Source organism: Lipotes vexillifer, unplaced genomic scaffold (assembly GCF_000442215.2).
Source record: "Lipotes vexillifer unplaced genomic scaffold, Lipotes_vexillifer_v1.1 scaffold585, whole genome shotgun sequence".
In the NCBI taxonomy this organism is placed as follows: domain Eukaryota; kingdom Metazoa; phylum Chordata; class Mammalia; order Artiodactyla; family Lipotidae; genus Lipotes; species Lipotes vexillifer.
Window position 1 is genome coordinate 1,063,410 of NW_006793006.1, and position 22,707 is coordinate 1,086,116.

At 36.6% G+C, this 22,707-nt stretch overlaps 1 protein-coding gene across 1 annotated transcript in view; it reads right to left on the reverse strand.

Annotated features, from left to right (window-relative positions):
• Window positions 1–571: 571 nt before the first annotated feature.
• The window catches only part of CDC73 (cell division cycle 73), an 88,779-nt gene continuing 66,643 nt past the window's right edge, over window positions 572–22,707 (reverse strand). The window contains exons 12-17 of the mRNA XM_007466195.1: window positions 17,144–17,179; window positions 16,747–16,834; window positions 11,406–11,567; window positions 8,791–8,891; window positions 2,180–2,321; window positions 572–1,264 (exon numbers count right to left, since the gene is read on the reverse strand). Coding sequence (XP_007466257.1) covers window positions 1,228–1,264; window positions 2,180–2,321; window positions 8,791–8,891; window positions 11,406–11,567; window positions 16,747–16,834; window positions 17,144–17,179 — 566 coding nt within the window. The 3' untranslated portion in view covers window positions 572–1,227. The remainder of the gene's footprint in view (window positions 1,265–2,179; window positions 2,322–8,790; window positions 8,892–11,405; window positions 11,568–16,746; window positions 16,835–17,143; window positions 17,180–22,707) is intronic.

Below are 22,707 nucleotides of genomic sequence, written 5' to 3' on the forward strand. Positions count from 1 at the left end.
AATGACATAAGATGAATGATCAGCAACAATTCTAGTGGCAAAAACTCTTTAGGGGAGTAAAGGTTCCAAAAGCTGCTTTTAAGTAATAAAAGGTGGATCAAGACTCAAGAAAAACGCTCATTCGTTTTACCTTGGATGCAACACTCTGTCTAACGTACAGAAGTAGTAAAATATTTTACTAAGTTAAAATATAGGTTTTATATTTTATACGATATTGAATACGCACATAAAAATACCAGTGTTTTTATCTTGTTTCTGTTCAGACACTTAATTAAGCAAATATGTTCTTTGGTGTCTGGGAGAGTTTATCAATATTTAAAGATAATGGAAGATAAGAACATGCCTAGAAACAGAAGACTCAAAATCCTATACCATACAAAGAATCAAAGGTGGACTTATGAGAAAAGACAGAGTTACACTGCAGTAGGACTAATACATTTCTTTCCCCCAAATCATACTCTGGCTCCCAAAATAAAAAGTACTATAGCCTATAAGGTTTTTAATCTGTGTTTTGAGATTTTTCAAGTGGAAAGATATCACAGATAGAAATATATCATTCTAAGTTTTAAAATTACCAAAGTCAGTGAGAAGAATGTACATTCATTAAATGTATTCATTGTAAGTAAAGAAGTCTTGAAAAGCCGAACAGTTCAACCAAAGGTGATGAATTGTTCTTGATTTTTCATTATTCCTTTTTAAATAAAGAGAAAGTACAGATATAGTACACATACAGGCTGACATTTTGATTCATTCAAAATAGTCACATCCCTTTGCTTGGTTTTGGAAGTTCCAGAGACTAAAATTAATACCATTCATAACACAGTATTCTCAATAAAAGGAATTATAGAGCAATGAAAAATCAGAAGATGGCTTAGAGAGCCTTATAACCTCTACATATACACACTTTTGTAACCTGTATTTATTTTCTAAAGAAACAAACTTTAAGTAATGCTACTTTAACCAATGGAGAAAAAAATTCTATCAAAATATACAATTTCCATTACAGACTAGAAGGCTAATATTAAAAAAATAGTTGTAAGCCAAAAAGTTTGCTTATATGACAGGCATCAACCCTTCGAAGCATAAATCATCAAATAAGGTTTTATAAAAGCTCGATCTGTGACCTTCTTCACTGATAAATTCATAAAGCTTGAGTCCCAGTCTCTAGATCACGGTGTATCCATGCTTCTTAATCCAGATTTCCAGAAAAGTGGGAAAACAAGTAATTCAGAATCTCAAGTGGGATTTGTGCTTTACCATGTACCTGAAAAATAATATTAAATAAGTTATAATGATTATAAGAATTCTAGAACTTTTAGAATATTACATGTAAAAATAAGTTGACATTTTTTAAAACTTAAAATCAACACTGGAATAGGATGTCTTGCTTTCTAAAAAATGGATACTGTAACCTTTGGGAATATAAGAATTTCTGAAGTAAGCCAGAAAAAAACATTCCTCTTAATAATTTCTATAATCTAAGAGCTTCTGGCTAGAATAAATGATTCTCTTTAATATATTATCAGTTATAACCACTGGGTTAACTCAATCACCTATGACTTTGAGGAAACCCATAATATTCGGTGAGAGACCAAGAAAGTTACAGATTTTACAGAGCACCTGAAATGAGAACCACAGATTCAGTGGTATTGTGATCACATGTTGTTGTTAAATTTCCAATTATAAAACTGATATTATTGCAAAGGTCTTTAAGAACTCAATTTATACTAGTAATTAAGATATATTCAAAAACTGAACTCCTTTCATGAGCAGCCAGCTACCCATAACTCAAGTCCAGAGTCAGAGACCTTTTGGTGCTGGCAAAAAACGAAGGGATCACTTACTTAGTCCAAGTTCCCTGGACAGACAGAAAACAAGGTTCAGAAAAGTCACATGGTTCATTAGAGCCGAATCACAAAATCAAGACTAAAATCTAGGTCTTCTGACTCAGACTTAGTGCTCTTTCTACCAAGCTATAAGCCCTTTCTCCCTTTGTTCAAGTCAGTATAACCAAGATATTGGTTAATTATCTATTTTAGATCAACAACAAATTAGGCAATGTTTTAAAGGGGCTTTGGGGGATACAGTTCACAACTTTAAGGAACTTAAAATCCAATAAGGAGGCAGGAAAATTACTAAAATAAGGCAGAAGTTAAGTGCATTTTAGGATCAGGATTACCTATCCAGGGTTTCCCAGAATCGTAAGAAAACTGGTCTATCCAGATGACGTTTGTGATAGCTGAGTTCTAATACTGTTACATCCCATTTCTGAACGTTTGGATCCAGACGAACTTCATCATATTTGAGATGGAAGGCTTTAACTACAGGGGGGAGAAATAATACTCTTTATTCAAACTGCAACCAAAATTATAAAAATATTTTATAAAAGAATAAAAATACCCAAACACAGACATTAATCAAAAAAACTTAAAAAAAAAAAAAAGTCAACCATTCTTCCACCAACCAAAACTGTATTATAACCAAAGTGATCTTTGAAATAGAGGCTGAGCACTGTAGTATCTCCCAAAACATTCAACAAAAATTTACTGAGGCTTATACATGCCAGCCACTGGGGACTGAAATAAAAAATGAGGTAAAATAAAATGCATATGATCCAGTGAAGGATAAGAAGAAGAAAAAGACTACTCACATACAGTATGATAAAGGTAGTAGAATATCATAGGAACACAAGAGAATAGTACCTTACCCACATCGTGGGATTCAGAAAAGGCTTTACACATAGGCAGGGTGGAGTAAGAATTACACAGAATTACACAGAAAAGTGATCCAGTTAACAAAAAGAACATGCTCAAAGAGAAAAAGGTTTAGTCTAGGAACTAAAGAAATTTAACAAAATTGCATCATGCAAAGTAAGGTAGGGGAAAAAAAAACAACACAGGGAATGAATAAAAGCTAAGACCATAGAAGTTCAGAGCAATGCTGGCCTTGTAGGCCATATTCAGGAGTTTGGATTTTTACCTAAGAGATGTAGGGATTCACTGCAGAGTGTACAGCAGAGACTGATGATACAGCATAGTAATCTAGAGGAGAAAGAGATTTGCTCTACTGGGGAGAAGATACACATATGACAAGCTTCAAGAGATAATTAGCAAGTGAGAACTAATGGAACCTGGTGAGAAATGAAAAAGGAAGAAGAAACAACTGGAAGGTCTCTGGAGAAGGTTATCTGGAAGTAGATATTTGCATGATATAAAAAGAGAGTCTAGCAAAGATCTAGAAGAGGAGGATTTCAGGCAGAGAGAACAGCTGATACAAAGGCCCTTAGACAGAAGGAAGCTTGGAATGCCCTACAAACAAGAACAACTTTTGTAGGCAATGTCCTATATGCAGAACCTATTCAGCTATGATAAGAAATCTGAATTTTATTCCAAATGTGATAGTAAACCACTAGACAGTTTGGAGCAAGGAGGTGAAATTATCTGATTTTCGTTTTCAAACGCTATCTCTGGTTGCTGGGGAGATTAAAGACTCTAGGACTAAACTTCCCAACAAGTGTCTGCTGCCGGACGTTAAAGGGTGACCATAAACACTGACTTTGAATCTTCTTCCTTGATCGTCCCGCTGGACCATCCTCACCAGTTTATTATTGTATTTGCAATCAGTTTATCATCAGTGGAGTGTTAGTTTTACTTGTGTACATGGAAGATGTTTACCTTTTCTTTCCATTTTTTACTTTTTTTCTAACATATAAGATATGATCATTACTATCACCATTATCATCTACTATTAGGAGTTTCTAAAGAGAAAATGATTGTTAATTTTTTTAAGTAGCTAATTTATAGATTGCTTGTTCCATACTGCTTGCAGACTTACTGGTTTTTGATGTTAACTAATCAAGGTCTAATTCCTTGATGGAAATACAAAATAAACCATTTGTGCCCCTCAAAAACACATAAATATTACTTCTAAATTATTTGCTTTCATAAATAAAGGTCTCATTGAGCACATTATTTATTTTGAATTTAATTCAAATTAATCAATTTAAACCAATTCATTTAAAGGGACTATCCGTTATGGATTCAGAAAACTCACTTTCAAAATAATTATTATTTATATGTGTAAAAAATATTTTTTAAGTTTCTTTAAACTTTTAAATTAAATGAAGTCAATATTTGAATACTCTCTATTGTGCTTACTACATGTTTCTCTTTTCTAATGTTCTCAGTATGATTTGCTTTAAAAATCATTCTTAAAAATACATCGAGTTATAAGTTTTAAAATGACTTATCTAAAGCTTTATATAGGGCTTCCCTGGTGGTGCAGTGGTTAAGAATCCACCTGCCAATGCAGGGGACACGGGTTCAAGCCCTGGTGCGGAAAGATCCCTGGTGCGGAAAGATCCCACGTGCCGCGGAGCAACTAAGCCTGCCACAACTACTGAGCCTGCACTCTAGAGCCCACAACTCACAACTACTGAGCCCACGTGCCACAACTACTGAAGCCTGTGCACCTAGAGCCTGTGCTCCGCAACAAGAGAAGCTACCTCAATGAGAAGCCCACGCACCGCAATGAAGACCCAATGCAGCCATAATTAATTAATTAATTAAAAATAAATAATAAAGCCTTATATAAAGGCCTATAATCCCCTTTACTAATTTCAGTAGATTTAGTTTACACAGTATTTATTTTTCCAATAGAATACACAACTTTTTAAAATTAAAACAATATCAGAGTCCAAAAAGGTTAAGTCACAAATGAGGAAACATATGGTTTCTCTCATCATACAAAGTACGTTATTAGCATGAAGCAATGGTGGCAAGCAAACTTACACCAAGACACCATAAAACATCTTTTTTTTTAATTTTAAGATTTTATTTAAGCTAGTTTATCTAAAATGTATTTTACCATGTAATCAATATAAAATTATTGATGAGATATTTTATTTTTGTCCTGTATAAGTCTCTGAGATCTGGTGTATATTTTACACTGACAGAACATTTCAATTTGGACCAGCCAAATGTGGCTGGTGGCTTCTGTTTTGGGCAGTGCAGGTGTAACCAACCCCAGCAAGAACTCAGCCTCCAGTCTAGGGAATTCCCTGGAGGAATTCCAGTAAGTCCAGTGTTTCTTACTCATAAAAGACATAATTTTTAACCCTCAGCAAAAATAGAGGAAACAAAGTTTTTCTTATAAGAAGCCAGTTATCTGGGGAAACAATGAACACTAAAGCAAAATACTTCACACAATTCAGAATTGTTCATTTTTTGCAAAGTGCATGAATGTTGTCAACGCTTTTTTGTAGGAACAAAGAAAGAAAAGAAATAGAAAGGTGCTCTTAAATAGTTATTTCGGTAGATAAATGATGGCATGTCAAATGACAAAGGGACAACATAATACAGAATATTATTAAATGAAAAAGTTTTCACAATGATAACTAAAAAATCTGAAGAAATCATCATTTAAAAATCTTGATCAACAAGTGTATGTAACCATTTCAAGCATAAGAAATAATATTTTGGGGAATTCCCTGGTGGCGCAGTGGTTAAGAATCCACCTGCCAGTGCAGGGGATACGGGTTCAAGCTCTGGTCCAGAAAGATCCCTCATGCCGCGGAGCAGCTAAGCCCGTGCACCACAACTACTGAGCCTGCGCTCTAGAGCCCGCATGCCGCAACTATTGAGCCCGCATGCCTAGAGCCGGTGCTCCACAACAAAAGAAGCCACCACAATGAGAAGCCTGCGCACCGCAATGAAGAGCAGCCCCCGCTCGTCACAAGAGAAAGCCCACGTGCAGCAATGAAGACTCCATGCAGCCAAAAATAAATAAGTAAATAAATTTGTTAAAAGCTATATCCAGTTACAAGCTCAAATCTCTCATAATTTTGAAAAGATTTTATTTGGAAATTTTATACAATTCAGTATTTAAAATCTTTTCTAAACCTTTGTATTTTCTTACTGTGCAATATGAAGAAAATATAAATTTTTTTTTACCAAGTACTCTCAGTTTACTCCTATGCTATATAGAGATTATCATTTTCTATGTGGGTTATGGGGAAAAGGTGAGGAGCTAGAAGAGTCAAGAGTTAAACACAAGGAGACCAGCTAAAAGCTAAGAGATAACATATTTCTAAATTGGCTTAGGCAAATTACTAAAAATAAACTGACTGAGGCAAAGAACAGCTTGGGGATGACAGAGGGTATAAGACAATAGATTCCGCTTGGAACAGGTTGAGCCCTGATACACCGATGGGACTTCACAAGGAGTCACCTGGTCATCAGCGAGATAGGCAGACCCAGAATATCAAGCCAGAGACATAACTTTTATAAACAGAGGATACAGATGGTAACTGAAAGCTATCAGATCTCCTTGAGAGAGTATGTGTAATTAAAGGAGAAGAGACGCGGGAACACAAATATGTCACTGAAAGCCAGAGGAAGAGTAGCTAGTGTCTGTGAAAATGTAACAAGCCCTCAGAAAAGAACATTTAAAAAGGAGGAAATGGATCGAGAGTAAAATTCTGATAAGGAGATCAAAAGTATCCAATATTTGGGTCACTGGTGAGTCTGGCAGGAACAGTTTAGTGGGCAAGCAAGAGAGCACAACTACAGTAGCCTGAGAATCAAACAGAAAGTGAGTGAGTAGAGACAATTCTTTCAAAGGCTTGGCTGTAAAAGGAAAGGAGAGCCAGCTAGAAGAAAAGGTGAGGTAAGAGGAAAGGGTTTTGTTTCCTTTTATGATGCACGGGGCAAGAGTACTTTCATTGTAAATGCTGATAAGTAAAGAAGGAAGGTTGAAGAGAAAGAATACTTCTTGGAAGAAAATTAGTATTGTTAACTTTTAAAAAAATCTCTAAGTTCTTATCTAAATTTCTGAAGACTAACAATCTGAACAAAACAACAATGAATTTAGAGAGCATTTATATCTTGAAGACATTCTAATCATTTTTTATTACAGTATTATTCAATAAGGCAAGCAAGTAGGTGAAAGACAACAAAATTAGTGTTCACTGACATTTTGCTTTCATTAAAACTCCCATTCTCTCTACATCTTTGACTTCTATTTATCAAACCTGTGCATTACTCAGGTTTCTGAAATAACATAAAAAGCTACCATCATATTAGAATTCATTTTTAAAACTGAATGAAGGCAGGAGAATAAGCGATTAAAAGCTTTCAAGCCTGGGGGCTTCCCTGGTGGCGCAGTGCTTGAGAGTCCGCCTGCCGATGCAGGAGACGCGGGTTCGTGCCCCGTTTCGGGAGGATCCCACATGCCGCGGAGCGGCTGGGCCCGTGAGCCATGGCCACTGAGCCTGCGCGTCCGGAGCCTGTGCTCCGCAAATGGGAGAGGCCACAACAGTGAGAGGCCCGCATAACGCAAGAAAAAAAAAAAAAAAAAAGCTTTCAAGCCTGGGCAGTTTCCAGCCTGGAAGAATGGTGGTACCACTAACAAAAACTAAAATTGCTTTATTTAAGAAAAAAAAAAAAGCTGGGTTTCACAGTAGCATAATCTACATTCATAAATAAAGTTGTTATTTCTAACAAACATACCTGTTTCATGAGGATGCTTTTTAAAAAGTAATTTTACTAATGTTACTAATGTTAAATGGGTACTCAAATTAAATGATAATTAGAATATCCCTACCAATAAAAAGACAAGCTTAGGGTTTCCCTGGTGGCGCAGTGGTTGAGAGTCTGCCTGCCGATGCAGGGGACACAGGTTCGTGCCCTGGTCCGGGAAGATCCCACATGCCGCGGAGCGGCTGGGCCCCGTGAGCCATGGCCACTGAGCCTGCGCGTCCGGAGCCCGTGCTCCGCAACAGGAGAGGCCACAACAGTGAGAGGCCCGCGTACCGCAAAACAAAAAAAAAAAGACAAGCTTAAATTCATCTACTTTTGGTATATCAATACATACCAAAATATGGTCAATAAAAGACATAAGACACATGAAATCTATCCATTTAACAGGTAGCTACTGAATGCTTCCCAACGCCATGCTCTCTTCTGTGCTGATGATACAAGAGTGAACGAGGCAGATAAGGCTGCTTCCATCCTGGAACTGGCATTCTAGCCAGGCAAGACTTACAATACAGATATGAAAATAAGATAATGTCAAGCAACAGTGAGTGTTACCACTGCAGTAACTGGGAGGAAGTAACGGCTACTTCCAGGGTGGTCAGAGAAGGGCTCCCTAAAGACAGAGTACTTACTTGGCTGAGACCTAAATGAACAGAAAAAGGCCAGTCATGCAGCAACCACTCCAGATAGTGGGAGTAGCAGGCGAAAGTCAACCCATTTAAAAACTGACTAACAAAGTGAATATAAGTGTAGGGACATGCAACAATATTAATGATTTATTAATGTTATGGGATAGGCAATAATTCACTGTTAGAGATAAGTACACAGAAAATATTAATGTTCCAAAAAGGCCTTAAAATATTTCACAGGGGCTTCCCTGGTGGCGCAGTGGTTGAGTGTCCGCCTGCCAATGCAGGGGACACGGGTTTGTGCCCCAGTCCAGGAAGATCCCACATGCCGCGGAGTGGCTGGGCCCGTGAGCCATGGCCACTGAGCCTGCACGTCCGGAGCCTGTGCTCCGCAACGGGAGAGGCCACAACAGTGAGAGGCCCGCGTACCGCAAAAAAAAAAAAAAAAAAAAATTTCACAGGTGCTTAAAAATTAAAATATGTGGTACTTAACAGGAATCTTCTGGTATACACATCACATGTGCAGAGCCATGTGGGAGGGAGGGAGAGAGGGAAGGAAGGAAGGAAGGAAGGAAAGCAAAAGCATTTCTATATTAGATAAGCAGTAAAAATAAAGAGACTCTTACTTTTAGCAAATATGTCGACTGGTGATCCATCAGGCAAAAGCCACGGCCAACCTTTGAACTGCCATGCAGGACCTTGTACAAAAACTGCTACAACCCGGTCCCTATAAATAGAAAAGAGGGAAGGGAAGAGTGGAGGCTGAGTATCTCAAATATTCTTGGTTACTATAATCCTTATGGAAAGAGTCTCATCATTATGCCTGCAATAGTCTCCTTTCAATACTTCTGTGAGGCAAACACAGTACTGCATTACCATAACTTTTCATTATAATGTTACCATTAGGGTACATAATGATTGCTACATTTCCCATGTGTTGTTTTTTACACCTAAGTCATTTAAACATAATTACATGCACAGTCCTATACGTGATCCTTTTAGCCTTTTATCTTTGCCCCTTCTATTAATTAAAGGGCCCATTTTGCTTATGCAACAGGGAACAGTAGTATATCTGTTAATTGAAAAAGTTAGTTTTAAAAGAAAATCATTTAAAATTCAAATGCATCTTAAATATTTCACTTTAATTAAAAATGTTATAAATTATAATAATTTGCTAACCATTTTATAAAACTCAAAGGCCTTATTTTGAGTTCTTCTGATTATCTGGAAAATAATCTGAGTACAGAAATCACCTAAACTTTTAAACATTTTCAATTGTTTTACAGCTGTTTCACTCACCCTAAATTCTCTAAGTTTTTTCTAAAGCAACTTGTTTTTCCCAGCCATTCAACTTCATTTTCCTAAAAAGCACAAATCTCTTTCTAGGCCCTCATTTTTCATTAGCTTCCAGAAAATTTAATTAAACTGAGAAATTATAATAAGTACAAAAGCCGTACACAGTATAAGCCTACAACTAAAGAGGAGGGAACAAAATCATAACATCAACAATAATAACTAACACTCATTAGATTTACTACGAGCATTTACTATGTGCCAGTGCTGGTCTAAGTAGTTTACTTATGTTAACACATTTAACCTTCAAAACAACCCTGTGAGGTAAACGATTATTACCCCTATTTTACAGAAATGCACAAGCATACTAGAGAACAGTTCACTAGCCAGAAGAGAGAAGGAGGGAGGGGAGGAGTGTGGAGAAGAGAGCAGAGTGGGAGAGAGGGAGGGAAATCAATGATTGATCTTGTGCACTGGTTATGCTCTTGTCCTGTATGGGGGCTAAGAAATCACATGAATAGCCAACTCAGTGTTACAATGGAAACAGTTTTGACTTTACAACTCCCTGAAAGGGTCCTGGGAATGCTCAGAGGTCCACAGACCACACTTTGATAATCACTGCATTAGATGGAGACTGTACATCCAACAGATTATTAAGCCAAAGTTACCTTCTATTCAAGTTAAAGACTTACAGCAGTGATCAAAGTTACTATGAAAAACCACAGCTTAAAATTCCTAACCTGCTCAAAATCTCTAAGGCTATAATTAAACCTTAAATTAAAAAGTTCCTCCTTCATGCGATATACATGCTCCATACTGCCTAAACCATCTTTGGTAATGGAGCACACTATTAAATGGCCTCTTAATTTTATGATGTAACTTGCACCATACAATAGTTGAAGGTCCAAGGTACCTGCCAAAGTAAAGAGGATTTGCTAGACAGAGGTCCCCTAGATCCTAGTGTGTCTCATAGGGTTAGCAGGTGAGCTGGATAATAAAAATACTATTCCCAGTGAACTCCTGAGAGGACAATTAACAGAGAACAGAAGGTAAGGAAAATGTTATCCCTAGGTTATGACACCAATGGCTAGGACCTCATATATAACTCAAAGTATTTCTGTTAGGTACTAAAGGAGAATTCTAATACAAGAACCCTTGATTCTTTAGTAAATTTTTAACATACTAATATTCTCGATGGCTTGACTTCCTAACATCTGAAGACTAACGAGTACTTCAAAGGTAAATTTCAGCTAATGCATCAATGTGTTACACTCTCTATATCAGAGAGATGCACACTTAGAATGTGTATTTTTACTCTGGCTTAGATTAATTAAACAATTTAAGGTAATTCATGTATCTGAATTTATACACACTTTATATTACAAAGATTGGGTTGGCCAAAAAGTTCGTTTGGGTTTTCCATAACATCTTACAGGAAAACATGAACGAACTTTTTGGCCAAACCAATAGCTTAATATTTTATTAAAGGACATTTTAATGCAATAAAAGAGCTGAACCGGGGTGATGTTATTATTTTTGTTAAATTATTTCCTTACAATAAAAGTAACAATGCTTTCACTTATCACTTCTTACTAAAAAATTTGAATTCTCCAAATCAAAAATCTAAAACATAGGCTGCTCTCTAAAACAACATTAGTCTATTTGAAAATTTTGTTCTAAAAGCTGATCCAGAATAAATGGACAAGTGGAAAGAATTTTTACTCTCCAAGTTTTCCAGAAGTTTGTGCTTCTTCTTATAAGCAAACTAAAGTTTAGACATCCAAAATATATTACTTAGGTATTACTAGAATGTTAACATTACTGATGACCAAATTAGACACTAACACAGGTTTCAAGGATAGGTTCTATCTAGAACTCATGATAAAATTTGATACTTGTTCATTACACAAAAAATTAATGACTATGCGAAAAATACAGATTAATTTACCAGTCTTGAGGCATTAGTTTAAGGGGCTGGTCTACTACTCTGTAAGGAACTGTGACACTAATTGCAGTGCCTCCTGGTTGCATCTGGTCTTTTCTTCTCTGTATTAGAGTTTCATTTTCTCGTTGGCAGCCTTGTTTCTTCTTTTCATCTGATGGGACAAACCTTTCAAAAAACAGAAATGATTCCACATGAATCGTTAAAAAGAAATCGTATTTTGAAATGATTTTTTAAATAATGATAGTTTTAAACCAAAAACATTATTTTTTGATATAAACCCACTCTGCATGTACAGATCATAATGCTTGAAGAGTATGGGTCTTTACTTCCCATGCCAAGTAGAATTCAAGCTCACTTAGGCCAGAAGTCAGTATGCGTGTGTGTCAGCCTCACACACAGACACCCAATTTATATTCCTTCATCTAGCATTTGTATTCCTCAAGATTATATAAACAACCACACTAATCCTTGATTTCTCAAATGCTAGTAAGAGGGAAATTTTACTATAAATCAAAGGTCACTTGAAATGGAGCTGACGTGGCAAGCCAGGTGACTCAGTCTACCCAGGAGCGTCAGCAAACACCCCTTTCCACATGGTAACCACCACTCCCATCAGGATACAGAACATGTGCAAGAGATCAGAAAAATTTCCTCCTGTACCTTTCAGTAAATCCCCATCCTCCTCCCGCAACAGGAAATCATACAATTCTGCTTTCCATCACCACAGACGAGTTTTGCCTGTCCTACGAATTCATATATGCAGAATCGTACAGAATTGTACTCTTCTTTGCCCAGCTTCTTTCATTCAATTTAATGTTTCTGATATTCATCCATGCTGAGGGGCATATTGGTAGTGAACTACCAATGAATTCTTTTTTACTGCTGAATAAGATTCTATTGTATGAATATGCCACAATTTGTTTATACATTCTCCTGTGGTACATTTGGGTGGTTCCAAAATTGTGGTTATTACAAATAAAACTACTATAAATACTCTGGTATAAGTCTTCTTGTGGACGCATGTTTTCACTTCTCATATATAAATACCTGTGAGTGGAACTGCTGGATCACTGGGTATGTTTAACTTTAAAAGAAACTGTCAGAAAGTTTTCCAAAGTGGGATAAAGTATGAAGAACATTCTAAAGGCATCTCTGAGCTAGCTAGCAAGAAGTAAAGAACTCTTGGGCCAAAGACTGAGTAAAGTAGGGAACTCAAAGAGGTTAGAATAACACTGCAGACTTCTTTCCATCCACAGAAGGCACTGGCAAACTAATTAAACTTAAGCTTTGTCTTTTATTGACACTGTATTTCACTAGACTCCTGGAAGAGGAAACAAGGCCCATATTCTGCTCAAGGTAGAGAATCTAACAGAAGTTCCTTCTTTCATAAAGCTAGGACTCTGGGGGTTAAGTTCAGTATAATATAAATAATGTAAACTAGAAATAAACCCACTGCCCACCCGTTTTCCTGCCCCCCATGTCCACCCCAGCCCTAACCAACACCCTGACAAGTGCAAGAATAATCAAATCTCGGAATTGCAAATTGGACCTCACTTGGATTTAAAGCAAGAGTTAACAACCCTGACCACAGTGACTGGTTCAGAAATAAATGTGTTATACAAACCAGGCAGATAAGACTTAATCCTGGAATTTTTGGTAACCTGGAGTTTCTGATGGTCATCTTTGCCCCTGGAGCAGGAGAACCTGCTTAAGAGACAGAGAGACTAAATCCTGATCACTTCATTTAGCACTGAGTCCAGCTGTGTCAGAAGCTAGGACTAGTTATATTGAGCTAATAAATTATTTTTTGATAAGGCTACTTTGAGTTGGTTTTTAATACTTACAACAAAAAGTGCTCTAATGAATACAACCAGCAATGATACACAACTGATTGGATGGATATTTGTGATCTGGAGAAATATTTTGATATCCACTGACTCATCCAGTATTTGCAATTTATTTATTCCACTTTGTATTCTATGAGGGTGAAGGAGTATGGGTGATATGATTAAAGTCATTACTGTTTAAACAAGAACTGTTCTAGTAAAATAATTTTCTTAGTATAAAATGCAAATGAGTTGATATACCGAGGTTAAGTTCCAGATTTTAAGTTTACGTTATTTTGAAAAACAGAACGATTTTATGGATATTTCACAGACTAAAAATATAGTTTTTGGGAATTCCCTGGTGGTCCAGCGGTGGTTAAGACTTCACCTTCCAATGCAGGGGTTGCAGGTTTGGTCCCTGGTTGGAGAGCTAAGATCCCACATGCCTCAGGGCCAAAAAACCAAAACATAAAACAGAAGCAATACTGTAACAAATTCAATAAAGACTTTAAAAATGGTCCACATCAAAAGAAAAACAATCTTAAAAAATATATATATAGTTCCTTTCTCCTAAATAAAAAAAGTTGAAATTGGGGTGGGGGGGAGAATTAACAATAATTTCTGAATGTTAAACCTCAAACTGAGAATTTAACTTAAAGCAATGTTAGATTGGCTATGCTCCCCGGTGCTTAGCAGACACAAACACAAACCTTCATTCTGGAACTCAAAGAATTTCCACAAGAAAAAAATTCCAAGGAAAATGAACAGAAATTACTAAATGAAAACCATTAAATGAATAGTAAAAAAAAACAAAACTAAACACACAAGGAAATGAGGTATAATGAATGAAACAATAATCAAAAGAAAATGATTAGTAAGGACTTCCAGTGATGCAGCTATCAAAGACCAAACCTGTAAAACAAGCCTACAAATACGTACAGGGAAAAAGAAATTATTTTAAAAAAAGAGAGAGAGACCAAAGATTTGAAAAAGAACTAAACAGGACCACTAAAATAGAAAAAATAAGATATCTGAATTTTAAAATGGAATGACTAGACTAGGGGACGGCCAAAGAAACAAACTACAAGTTATACCTACAGAAATGATCAAGAATGCAGGTGACAGAGCAACAGATGGAAAGTAGAACTGTTTAAGAGACATGGATGATGAAATGAGAAAGTCTTAAAGTATGTCTCATTTAAATCCCAGAAAGAAAGAAAAAAGGGGAGATGAAGGGAGAACACACAGGTAATATATAAAGAGATAAGAGCCAAGACTTCCCAAACTGATGAAAAGCACAAATCCATAGATTCAATTCTGAATCCCAAGGTGGGATATATAAGAAATCTACACCTAGGTACAGCAGATAAACAAATTTAAAATGATCTTTAAAATAATAAGATAAAGCAGATTTCTTTCAAAGGACTGATTACCACAGCTGACCTCTCATCATCAACAAAGGAAGCTAGAAGGTAGTGCAATAATACCTTCAATGTAATAAGAAAAAAATTAACTCCTCTATGGTTTTCCAGAGTGGTTGAATCATTCTGCACTGCATGTGGCAGCAGGGAACACGAACTATTTATGGTCCAGTATAAGCTCCAGTAACCATTCTGCCTGCTCTTCCCCAGGCCTTAAGTGGTTCCCTCACATGTGTGTGCTGAACATTATTTGACTAATGCAAGGGGAACCCTTTGCCTATCTCTGGAGCGCTTTCTCCGTGCAATCTTTCCTCTTTGGAACTCTGCCCTGTGAGAGGACCATCGTGGCCAGAGTCACAAGTGCCATCCAATCAGTTTATTTTAAATAAACTTATGGTCCCAGTGAAACTTCTCTCAAGATCATGTTTAAAAATGTAAAATGCGCTTTTTCATATTTCCATGATACAACCTTAATTTTGTTATTTAAAATGTTAAAGGTGAAGGCAGGTTTTATTTTATTTCATTTCATTTACTTAATTGAAGGGCTAGAAAACTGAAGAATCCTCAATTTTACATGAAACCAAACAGAATCTATGCCAACATGAGCTATGGGTTACAGCCAGTACTATAATTGTGTGGAGGAGGTTTCAATTATGCATTAATTACATAGCAAAGCCTCCAGCTGACACAAGCTGCAGGGGAGATGTCAGCTGCGATGAGGTGTTAAACAATGAAGGGAGTGTTTTAAACTGAGAAGAAAAATTAGGCATGATCTATCCAAAGAAGGTAGTCTTGTTAAATTGTTTGGCTTCTCTGTAGTAAGGCTAAGGAGAAAGATGCTAAAATTTAGTTTGTGATTTCCATGCACTACTTGCTATCTTTATTATAAAATAATATTTTATATTATTATCAGATCTATTTAAAGAGATGGGCCAAAATAATTATATTTCATATTCATCCAACTGTAGATTACTTGAGGAACTGCAGACTGTAGATTATCTGAGTAATCCACAACACTATCGGAATACGAAACTTCACAAAAAGAGCCTAATAAAATATAAAAATATAAAACCTAAAAATTCCTTCTTTCCACATTGTTATTAGGAAAAGGTTCAATGAAAATTTCACTCAAAAGTACTAAAGAAAAAACGCTATACGAATACACTTGTATGTGCCAGTTATGCAGGTTTTTATACAGCTATTTAAGTCACAGGCACTCAAAATTTAATTCTGCATTTGGTAAAACCTGGAATCAGCAAGCATTACAACTTATTTTGCTACTCATTTTTAATTAGTCATAAGTTATTTAGAAGCAGCATGATTTTCTTTTTGGAGGTGAGGTTGTTTTGTTTCTTTTTTAAGAATCGTCATCGTTATTTTACTGAGAAAGTTAAGCATCTGGAAATTTTAACACAGGATATAGATTTCCTCTTCACTTCTTCAACTATCTTCCACTGATGTCTAGGTTAAAAAAGTATGGTCCCTCCTCCTCCCTCTAGGAGGTATACACATCTAATTATTTAAAGTTCATATTACTTTTTTGGTTCTTTAACCAGAATTTGGAAGTGAGGAGAAGACAACCTGAATTTGTTTTAGAACCTCTTCAAGCTCTTCAGCTGGAGCAAAATAATTCACATTAAAAATTAATACAGGGCTTCCCTGGTGGCGCAGTGGTTGAGAGTCCACCTGCCGATGCAGGGGACACAGGTTCGTGCCCCGGTCCGGGAAGATCCCACATGCCGCGGAGCGGCTGGGCCCGTGAGCCACGGCCGCTGAGCCTGCGCGTCCGGAGCCTGTGCTCCGCAACGGGAGAGGCCACAACAGTGAGAGGCCCATGTACCGCAAAAAAATTTAAAAAAAAATTAATACAATAATACCCTCTTTGTTAAAACTTTAGTCAGAGTTTCTATAATTTTCCCCACAGGATTCAGATATAAAAGAATATACTGTTCTGAAATTTATATTTGAGACTATCTGTAAAGCCTATAGCACTGAAACTGAATTTTTGCTTTCTCAAAATAAATACTGCATTAGTAACACTAATTCTCAACAATAGTTCCATGTCCTATGAAAAGAACAGTTTAAGAAATTACTTACTTCAGGTCCTGTAGAAGGTCCTTTGCATTAAGCATGGTTATTAGAGAGGTGGTAGCTGCAGGAATTATGATAATGGGTGTTCGAGATCCTATAAGGACAAAATTTTAAAGGAGCAAATATGTTATTCAAAGGAATTATAGTTACTTTCCTAATTATAAGTTAAAAGTTTGTAAATTTGTAATTTTAATTCTTTTGAGCTAAAAAATATTTTAGTCAGCTAAAATAGATCAGAATATTTAATGATCAGGATGACTTGAGCACTGACTACTCAGAACAGACACCAAAACACAAACATTTGGTATAACTGCACAAGCATGCAATCAGCCCCGATTTTGTAAGCTAGCTTACTCACGTTTACTTTTTTAAAGTAAGTTTAGAGTCACAGGCACAACCTTACCTTTCTTCTGATTTGGGGGAGGTCTGGCTTGAGAAACTGTAAGAAAGAAAAAAATTCAAAATGTTGTTATGAAAATCACATTCTTATTTTCAAAGCTACAAAGTAAATAAGGCCTAAAATATTTGTATTTACATATGACTAGTTGTAGAATTTTTAAATGTATTGCAATCTTCTTAAATAATATTAAGTTATTTCTCTGCTTCACAAAACCACTACAGTGCCTTAGCACTTCAACAATCAGTGGTCACAAGGAAAGGGGATACATGGGCATTGGTAGGCACTGGGTATCTACATTCATGGATGCTTGGATCTAGAAAAGGAAGCAAATAAATAACTTCTGAATTAACTGATTACACTGTAATAAATGCAAAAACAGAGTACTACAAGAGCATCTAACTCTGGGGGAAGGGCTGGGAGAGGGAAATATACTTAACTGCTGTGGAGGAAAAACAAAGACATTACTGGGGACTAAGACCTAAAATATGTACCTTTTTCTCTCTTTTTAAAATTTTTTGGGTTTTTATTAGCAGAAGAAAACATTATAGGCAATGAGTCATGTAAAGGTCTTTATTCTGGAATTGCCCGTATTATCAATAATTTTGAATACATGTTATAAAAACATGAATATTTGTATCTTTTCATTATTTGTATGTACTATGGACTTTATAATACACAAAAATATTTGTTGGCATAATAATGGCAATATCAGCCTAGTTCAAGATTAACATATTTTACAATAAAAAGTGCTGTATGTTCAATTTTCAGGATTTATTCATACAATAAATTTTTATTGACTGCCTTCTACGTGCCATGTGCTGTGCTACAATTAATTTTTTTAAATCACACACAAAAAAAATTCAACAATTTAAAATTCTAATTCAACATTAGTTCTTAGAGATATCACTTTTAAAGGAAAGCACACACATCTTTGGAATATGTTCCATTTTAAAAGCAGTAAAATGCTAAATTTTAACTAATACTTTGTACTCCTTTATATAGCTATTTCATTGTGAGAAAATATTACATAGTCCACAAGTACGATTCTTCTAGCCACAGAAAGCAGAGAAAGATATATACAAATACAAGTTCACACACATATTTATTATAGTGTTCTCATCTTTCTTCTTCCTGAGAAAAAAATACTAAAACTTTCTTAAATTATTTTTAGAAATAGTACTCATGGATACATCTGACATGTATACATGGATATGGCTAGACAGTGTCATCTGGAATAAAATACAATCTCAATAAATACTCAGAATTTGCTGGCGGGATACAGGAATGATGGGATGGACAGAGAGATGGATAAACTGTAGACGGGAGCTGCTGAGAGAATGACTAAGGAGAACAAAGAAATCTTCAACTGAACTACCACTGATTTGCTAAGGTAATCCACAATGGACTCTGGAATATAGGAAAAGATTCTCTAAAATCAAGGCTGAGAAGACTTAATGTAGCAAAAATATAAAAGCTCACACATTAAAAATAAACTTTAGGTGTTTAGTAAAAAAACAAATACAATTAAGGACCAAGACAGGAACATGAAGATGAACGCGCTAAGGATAAGCTTGATTTAAAGGATGGGGGAGGAAAGAGCAGAATAGTACGAGTCCACAAGGAGAGTGATGGAGAGCAAGAGCCTGTACTCAGATGATCTCGATTCTATCCCCACTCACTGTGCCGCTTTGCAGGCAAATTACCCCGGCACGCTAAGATGAATGCCGCTCAGCTTCAGTTGTCCCCAACCATAAATCAGAGACAACAATTTCTACATCTTGATTCTGTTTTAAGAGTCTTAAAAACATCAAGGCAAGTTGTCCAGGTCCTGGGCCCTGGGCATATTTACCATTCACTGAACCTCGCGGCCACTGCTGTCGCAAACTGCTACTGCTGCTTGTGCCTCTACCACTATCACTGCCTTCCGCAAACGCAATGACCGATTGTTTACAAGCTGAGAAGAGGCAACTACTATTACTATGCTTGATTTCAAATATAATTAATATTCTTTACTTAAATATTTATTCACAGCCTGTGTACAAGGCACTCTGCTAGGTTCTTATTTTTATGATGATAAATAAAACAGAAATAATCCCTGCCCTCAAAGACTTTTCAGTAAAGCAGGGGAACCAGACCATAACAAATAGGTAAACAAACACATATAAACAAATTTGAATACATATTGTTAAGGAGCAAAGAGAATGTACACTGATATTAAAGTGTCCTTTAGACAAAATGCTTAGAAAAAGCCTCTCAAAGGAAATGGCATTTAAGCTGAGGTTTGAAGGACAAAAAAGAGCCACCTTGCAAAGAACAAGTGAAAGAACAGTCTTGAAAAGAGGTAGGAATGTGGGCAAATGCCAAAGGCAGGAAGAAACTGTCATGCTTATGGAACTGCAAATGTGCAGACAGACCATGGGGACAAAAGGAAGAGTGGCAGGAGATGAGGTTAAAAATACACGTAGGAGTCACTTTATGTAGGGCTTTCTAGGCAACGTTAAGTTTGTTATTTAAGCGCCACTGGAAAACCCTGTAACTTTTAAGCCAGAAAGTGACATAATTTGATTTTCACGTCACACCTTCTGTAAGGGAAAAACAATAAATTTAGATAAGGGATCAAAAGGGGGACAACCGTGGGGCTTCCCTGGTGGCGCAGTGATTGAGAGTCTGCCTGCTGATGCAGGGGACACTGGTTCGTGCCCCGGTCCGGGAGGATCCCGCATGCCGCGGAGAGGCTGGGCCCATGAGCCATGGCTGCTGAGCCTGCGCATCCCGAGCCTGTGCTCCGCAACGGGAGAGGCCACAACAGTGAGAGGCCCGCGGACCACAAAAAAAATAAAAATAAAAAATAAAAGGGACAATCATGAAAGCAGGAAGCTCAGTTAGGACTATCACTGATATTCTATAGTGGTGCTACCCAAATTACGTGCGGTTAAGCATAAGGTTTTTCTGTAAACTTTCCAAGGTCAACTAAATAAAATACAGTAACAATGAACAGGTAGAAAACTGGCCATGCACCTGGATGTTGTGCCAGTACTGTACCCTCAATTCCTATCTGTATCTTGTTAGGGACCAGAACTAAACAGGTAATGGACTAATATCAATACTTTAAGATGCACTAGTCTAGAGAAATGCTGGTGGCTTAGACTTGAGTTGTGGCAGTGGAGATAAAGAGAATAGATAAATCTGGAATACAGAAAAGGTAAATTTGACAGAACTCACTGACATATTAGATGAGAGGAATAAGCAAATGTGAAAAATAAAGAGTAACTCCTAAGTCTTGGACTTAAGAAACAGAGTTGATAGCGGTGTCATTTATTCATGAAGAAGCAGAAGAATGTGAAGTAAGACATCTTGGGAAAAATATCAAAGAGCAAAGGTTTTAAGGTTTAATCAGTTTTAAGATGTCTATGGCACATCCAAATGTTAAACAGTTAACAGATGATACCAGAGGTAGGAAGAATTAGGGACACAAGTTTGAAAATCATCCGCACATAGATTTAAAACTATGGAATGAGGTAATCCAACCAACACCTAGGTTATAAAGTGGATCACTGAACAGGGCTAACTCTCTCAATCTCACATGAGCAGTAAGCAGATAAACTAGAGTTACAGAGTTATGGCTACTCACCTACCCATCTCAGAAGACCTATGAAACAGAAGTAAAGAATGAAAGCTGGAGAAGTGAAGTATGTGACGCACACGCATTAGAAAGAGGCAGCAAGAGCAGGGATATGTGCAAGAGATTAATGTGGCTATAAAAGGAAACAACATTAAGTTCCAGGACTGTAGCTTATCAAAGGCTTGTGTTTCTTAATTCACTGGAAGGCATGTGCCTCTTGTTAGTTATATTCCCTAAATGAATGTTTAGAAGTTGGGAATAATTATAAACACTTTAAAATATTAAACTGACCCAGGGACTTGCCTGGCACAATTAGTGCTAAATAAATATTTGATGAAAGAATAAATAAGAAAAAATGATCAAAAATGGAACACCATGGGACTTCCCTGGTGGTGCAGTGGTTAAGAATCCGCCTTCCAAAACAGGGGGCGCGGGTTCAATCCCTGGTCGGGGAACTAAGATCCCACATGCCTCGCAGCACAGCCAAAAAAAAAAAAAAGGAACACCACCCTTGAGTTCCTTCACTGAAGGAAAAAAGAATAGGTAGTTCAGTCCCCTATTTCCAAATAATTCAAACTCTACCTAACAAATAACAGTATAGATCTATGCTGTCTCATGTATAACGTTACATTGCCAGAAATGTTTTGTGTGGTTTTCTTTTTTTTTTTTCAATTTTAAAAAGATAATCCCGGTGAACATGCCATATACTGCACAATATGCCTTCAAAATTGGGCATCACCCAATAAGCAAATACATTTAACAATCTGCAAAACAAAAATTCACTGATCAAGACAAAGATGACAAACTGCTAACGCCCACTCAAGTCAGGTCTTACTGACAAATGAGCATTAAAAACTTATAAAATAATTAATCACTGCTTTTGGAATGGTGGGTAGGGATTGTGGACCTATGGGAGTCAATCAGTGAGTAAAAGAAGAGGAGACCTCACATGGATGGGCGTCAGAGTATTTGTTATGAGACATTAGATAAGATTAATTTCAACCATTTTAATCACCATGGCAGAACAATTGAAAAAGAAAGATGGAATATTAGGAGCTGAAAATACCCACAGCTCCTTACCTCACATGTGACCTTCCCCAGGATCACATAACTAACTAGCTGGTAGAACCCAGCTCCCTTCGCTTTATTACATGGCACATTTGAACAACCGGGTTTACTCAGGTATTAGTGCCACCCCTACCCCTTTCCTTTGTCTGCCAAATGATTTTGAGAAAATGTGAAATGGAGACAGTTATTTATCACATAGCACAAAACAGAGTAAGAATCCTAAGGTGGTGATTTCTTCCTTTTTATACCATTTCTGAATTTCTCATGTGATCTTCTTTAGACTGACCGACTACAGCCTGCCGTAACCCCCTTCCAAGGGAAAACAAATACTTCTGTATCTATCATTCAACTGCCTTCACAATATTCCTCTACTTTGCAGGCTATATTCCTTGGGTCCAACTCAGTCTGCCCATTCTTATTTCCTTGACTTTTTTCTTCACTCCTGAAAAGAGCTCCTTTAGCTCCTCCTAGTTTCTGGCACTGAGTACATGGAAGGCATTCAAATAATATTTATTAAATTTAATTGCTCTTCCTTATACTCTCATTAACAGCTTTTGGTATGGTCTTCTCTACTGAAAAATAGTGCCATGGTCCTGTCATCTGAAAGAAATTACATCCAATGTACTCCAAATTTAACAAAGATTTCAAACAAACCCGTCATTTAAAAAAAAAGTAAATACTAGTCATGTCAAGACCCAGGTTTATGGATCCAAGACACAGCGAAAGAGCCTACAAAACCATCCCAATATAAACCTCTTAACATCATGCTTTTAAAGTGCTTCCAGAAATTTGAATACCTGTAATCTACATAATTTTAGAATTAGCCTATGTGCGAATGTACTATGAATAAAAAGATATACAAATCTGCACTACTGAC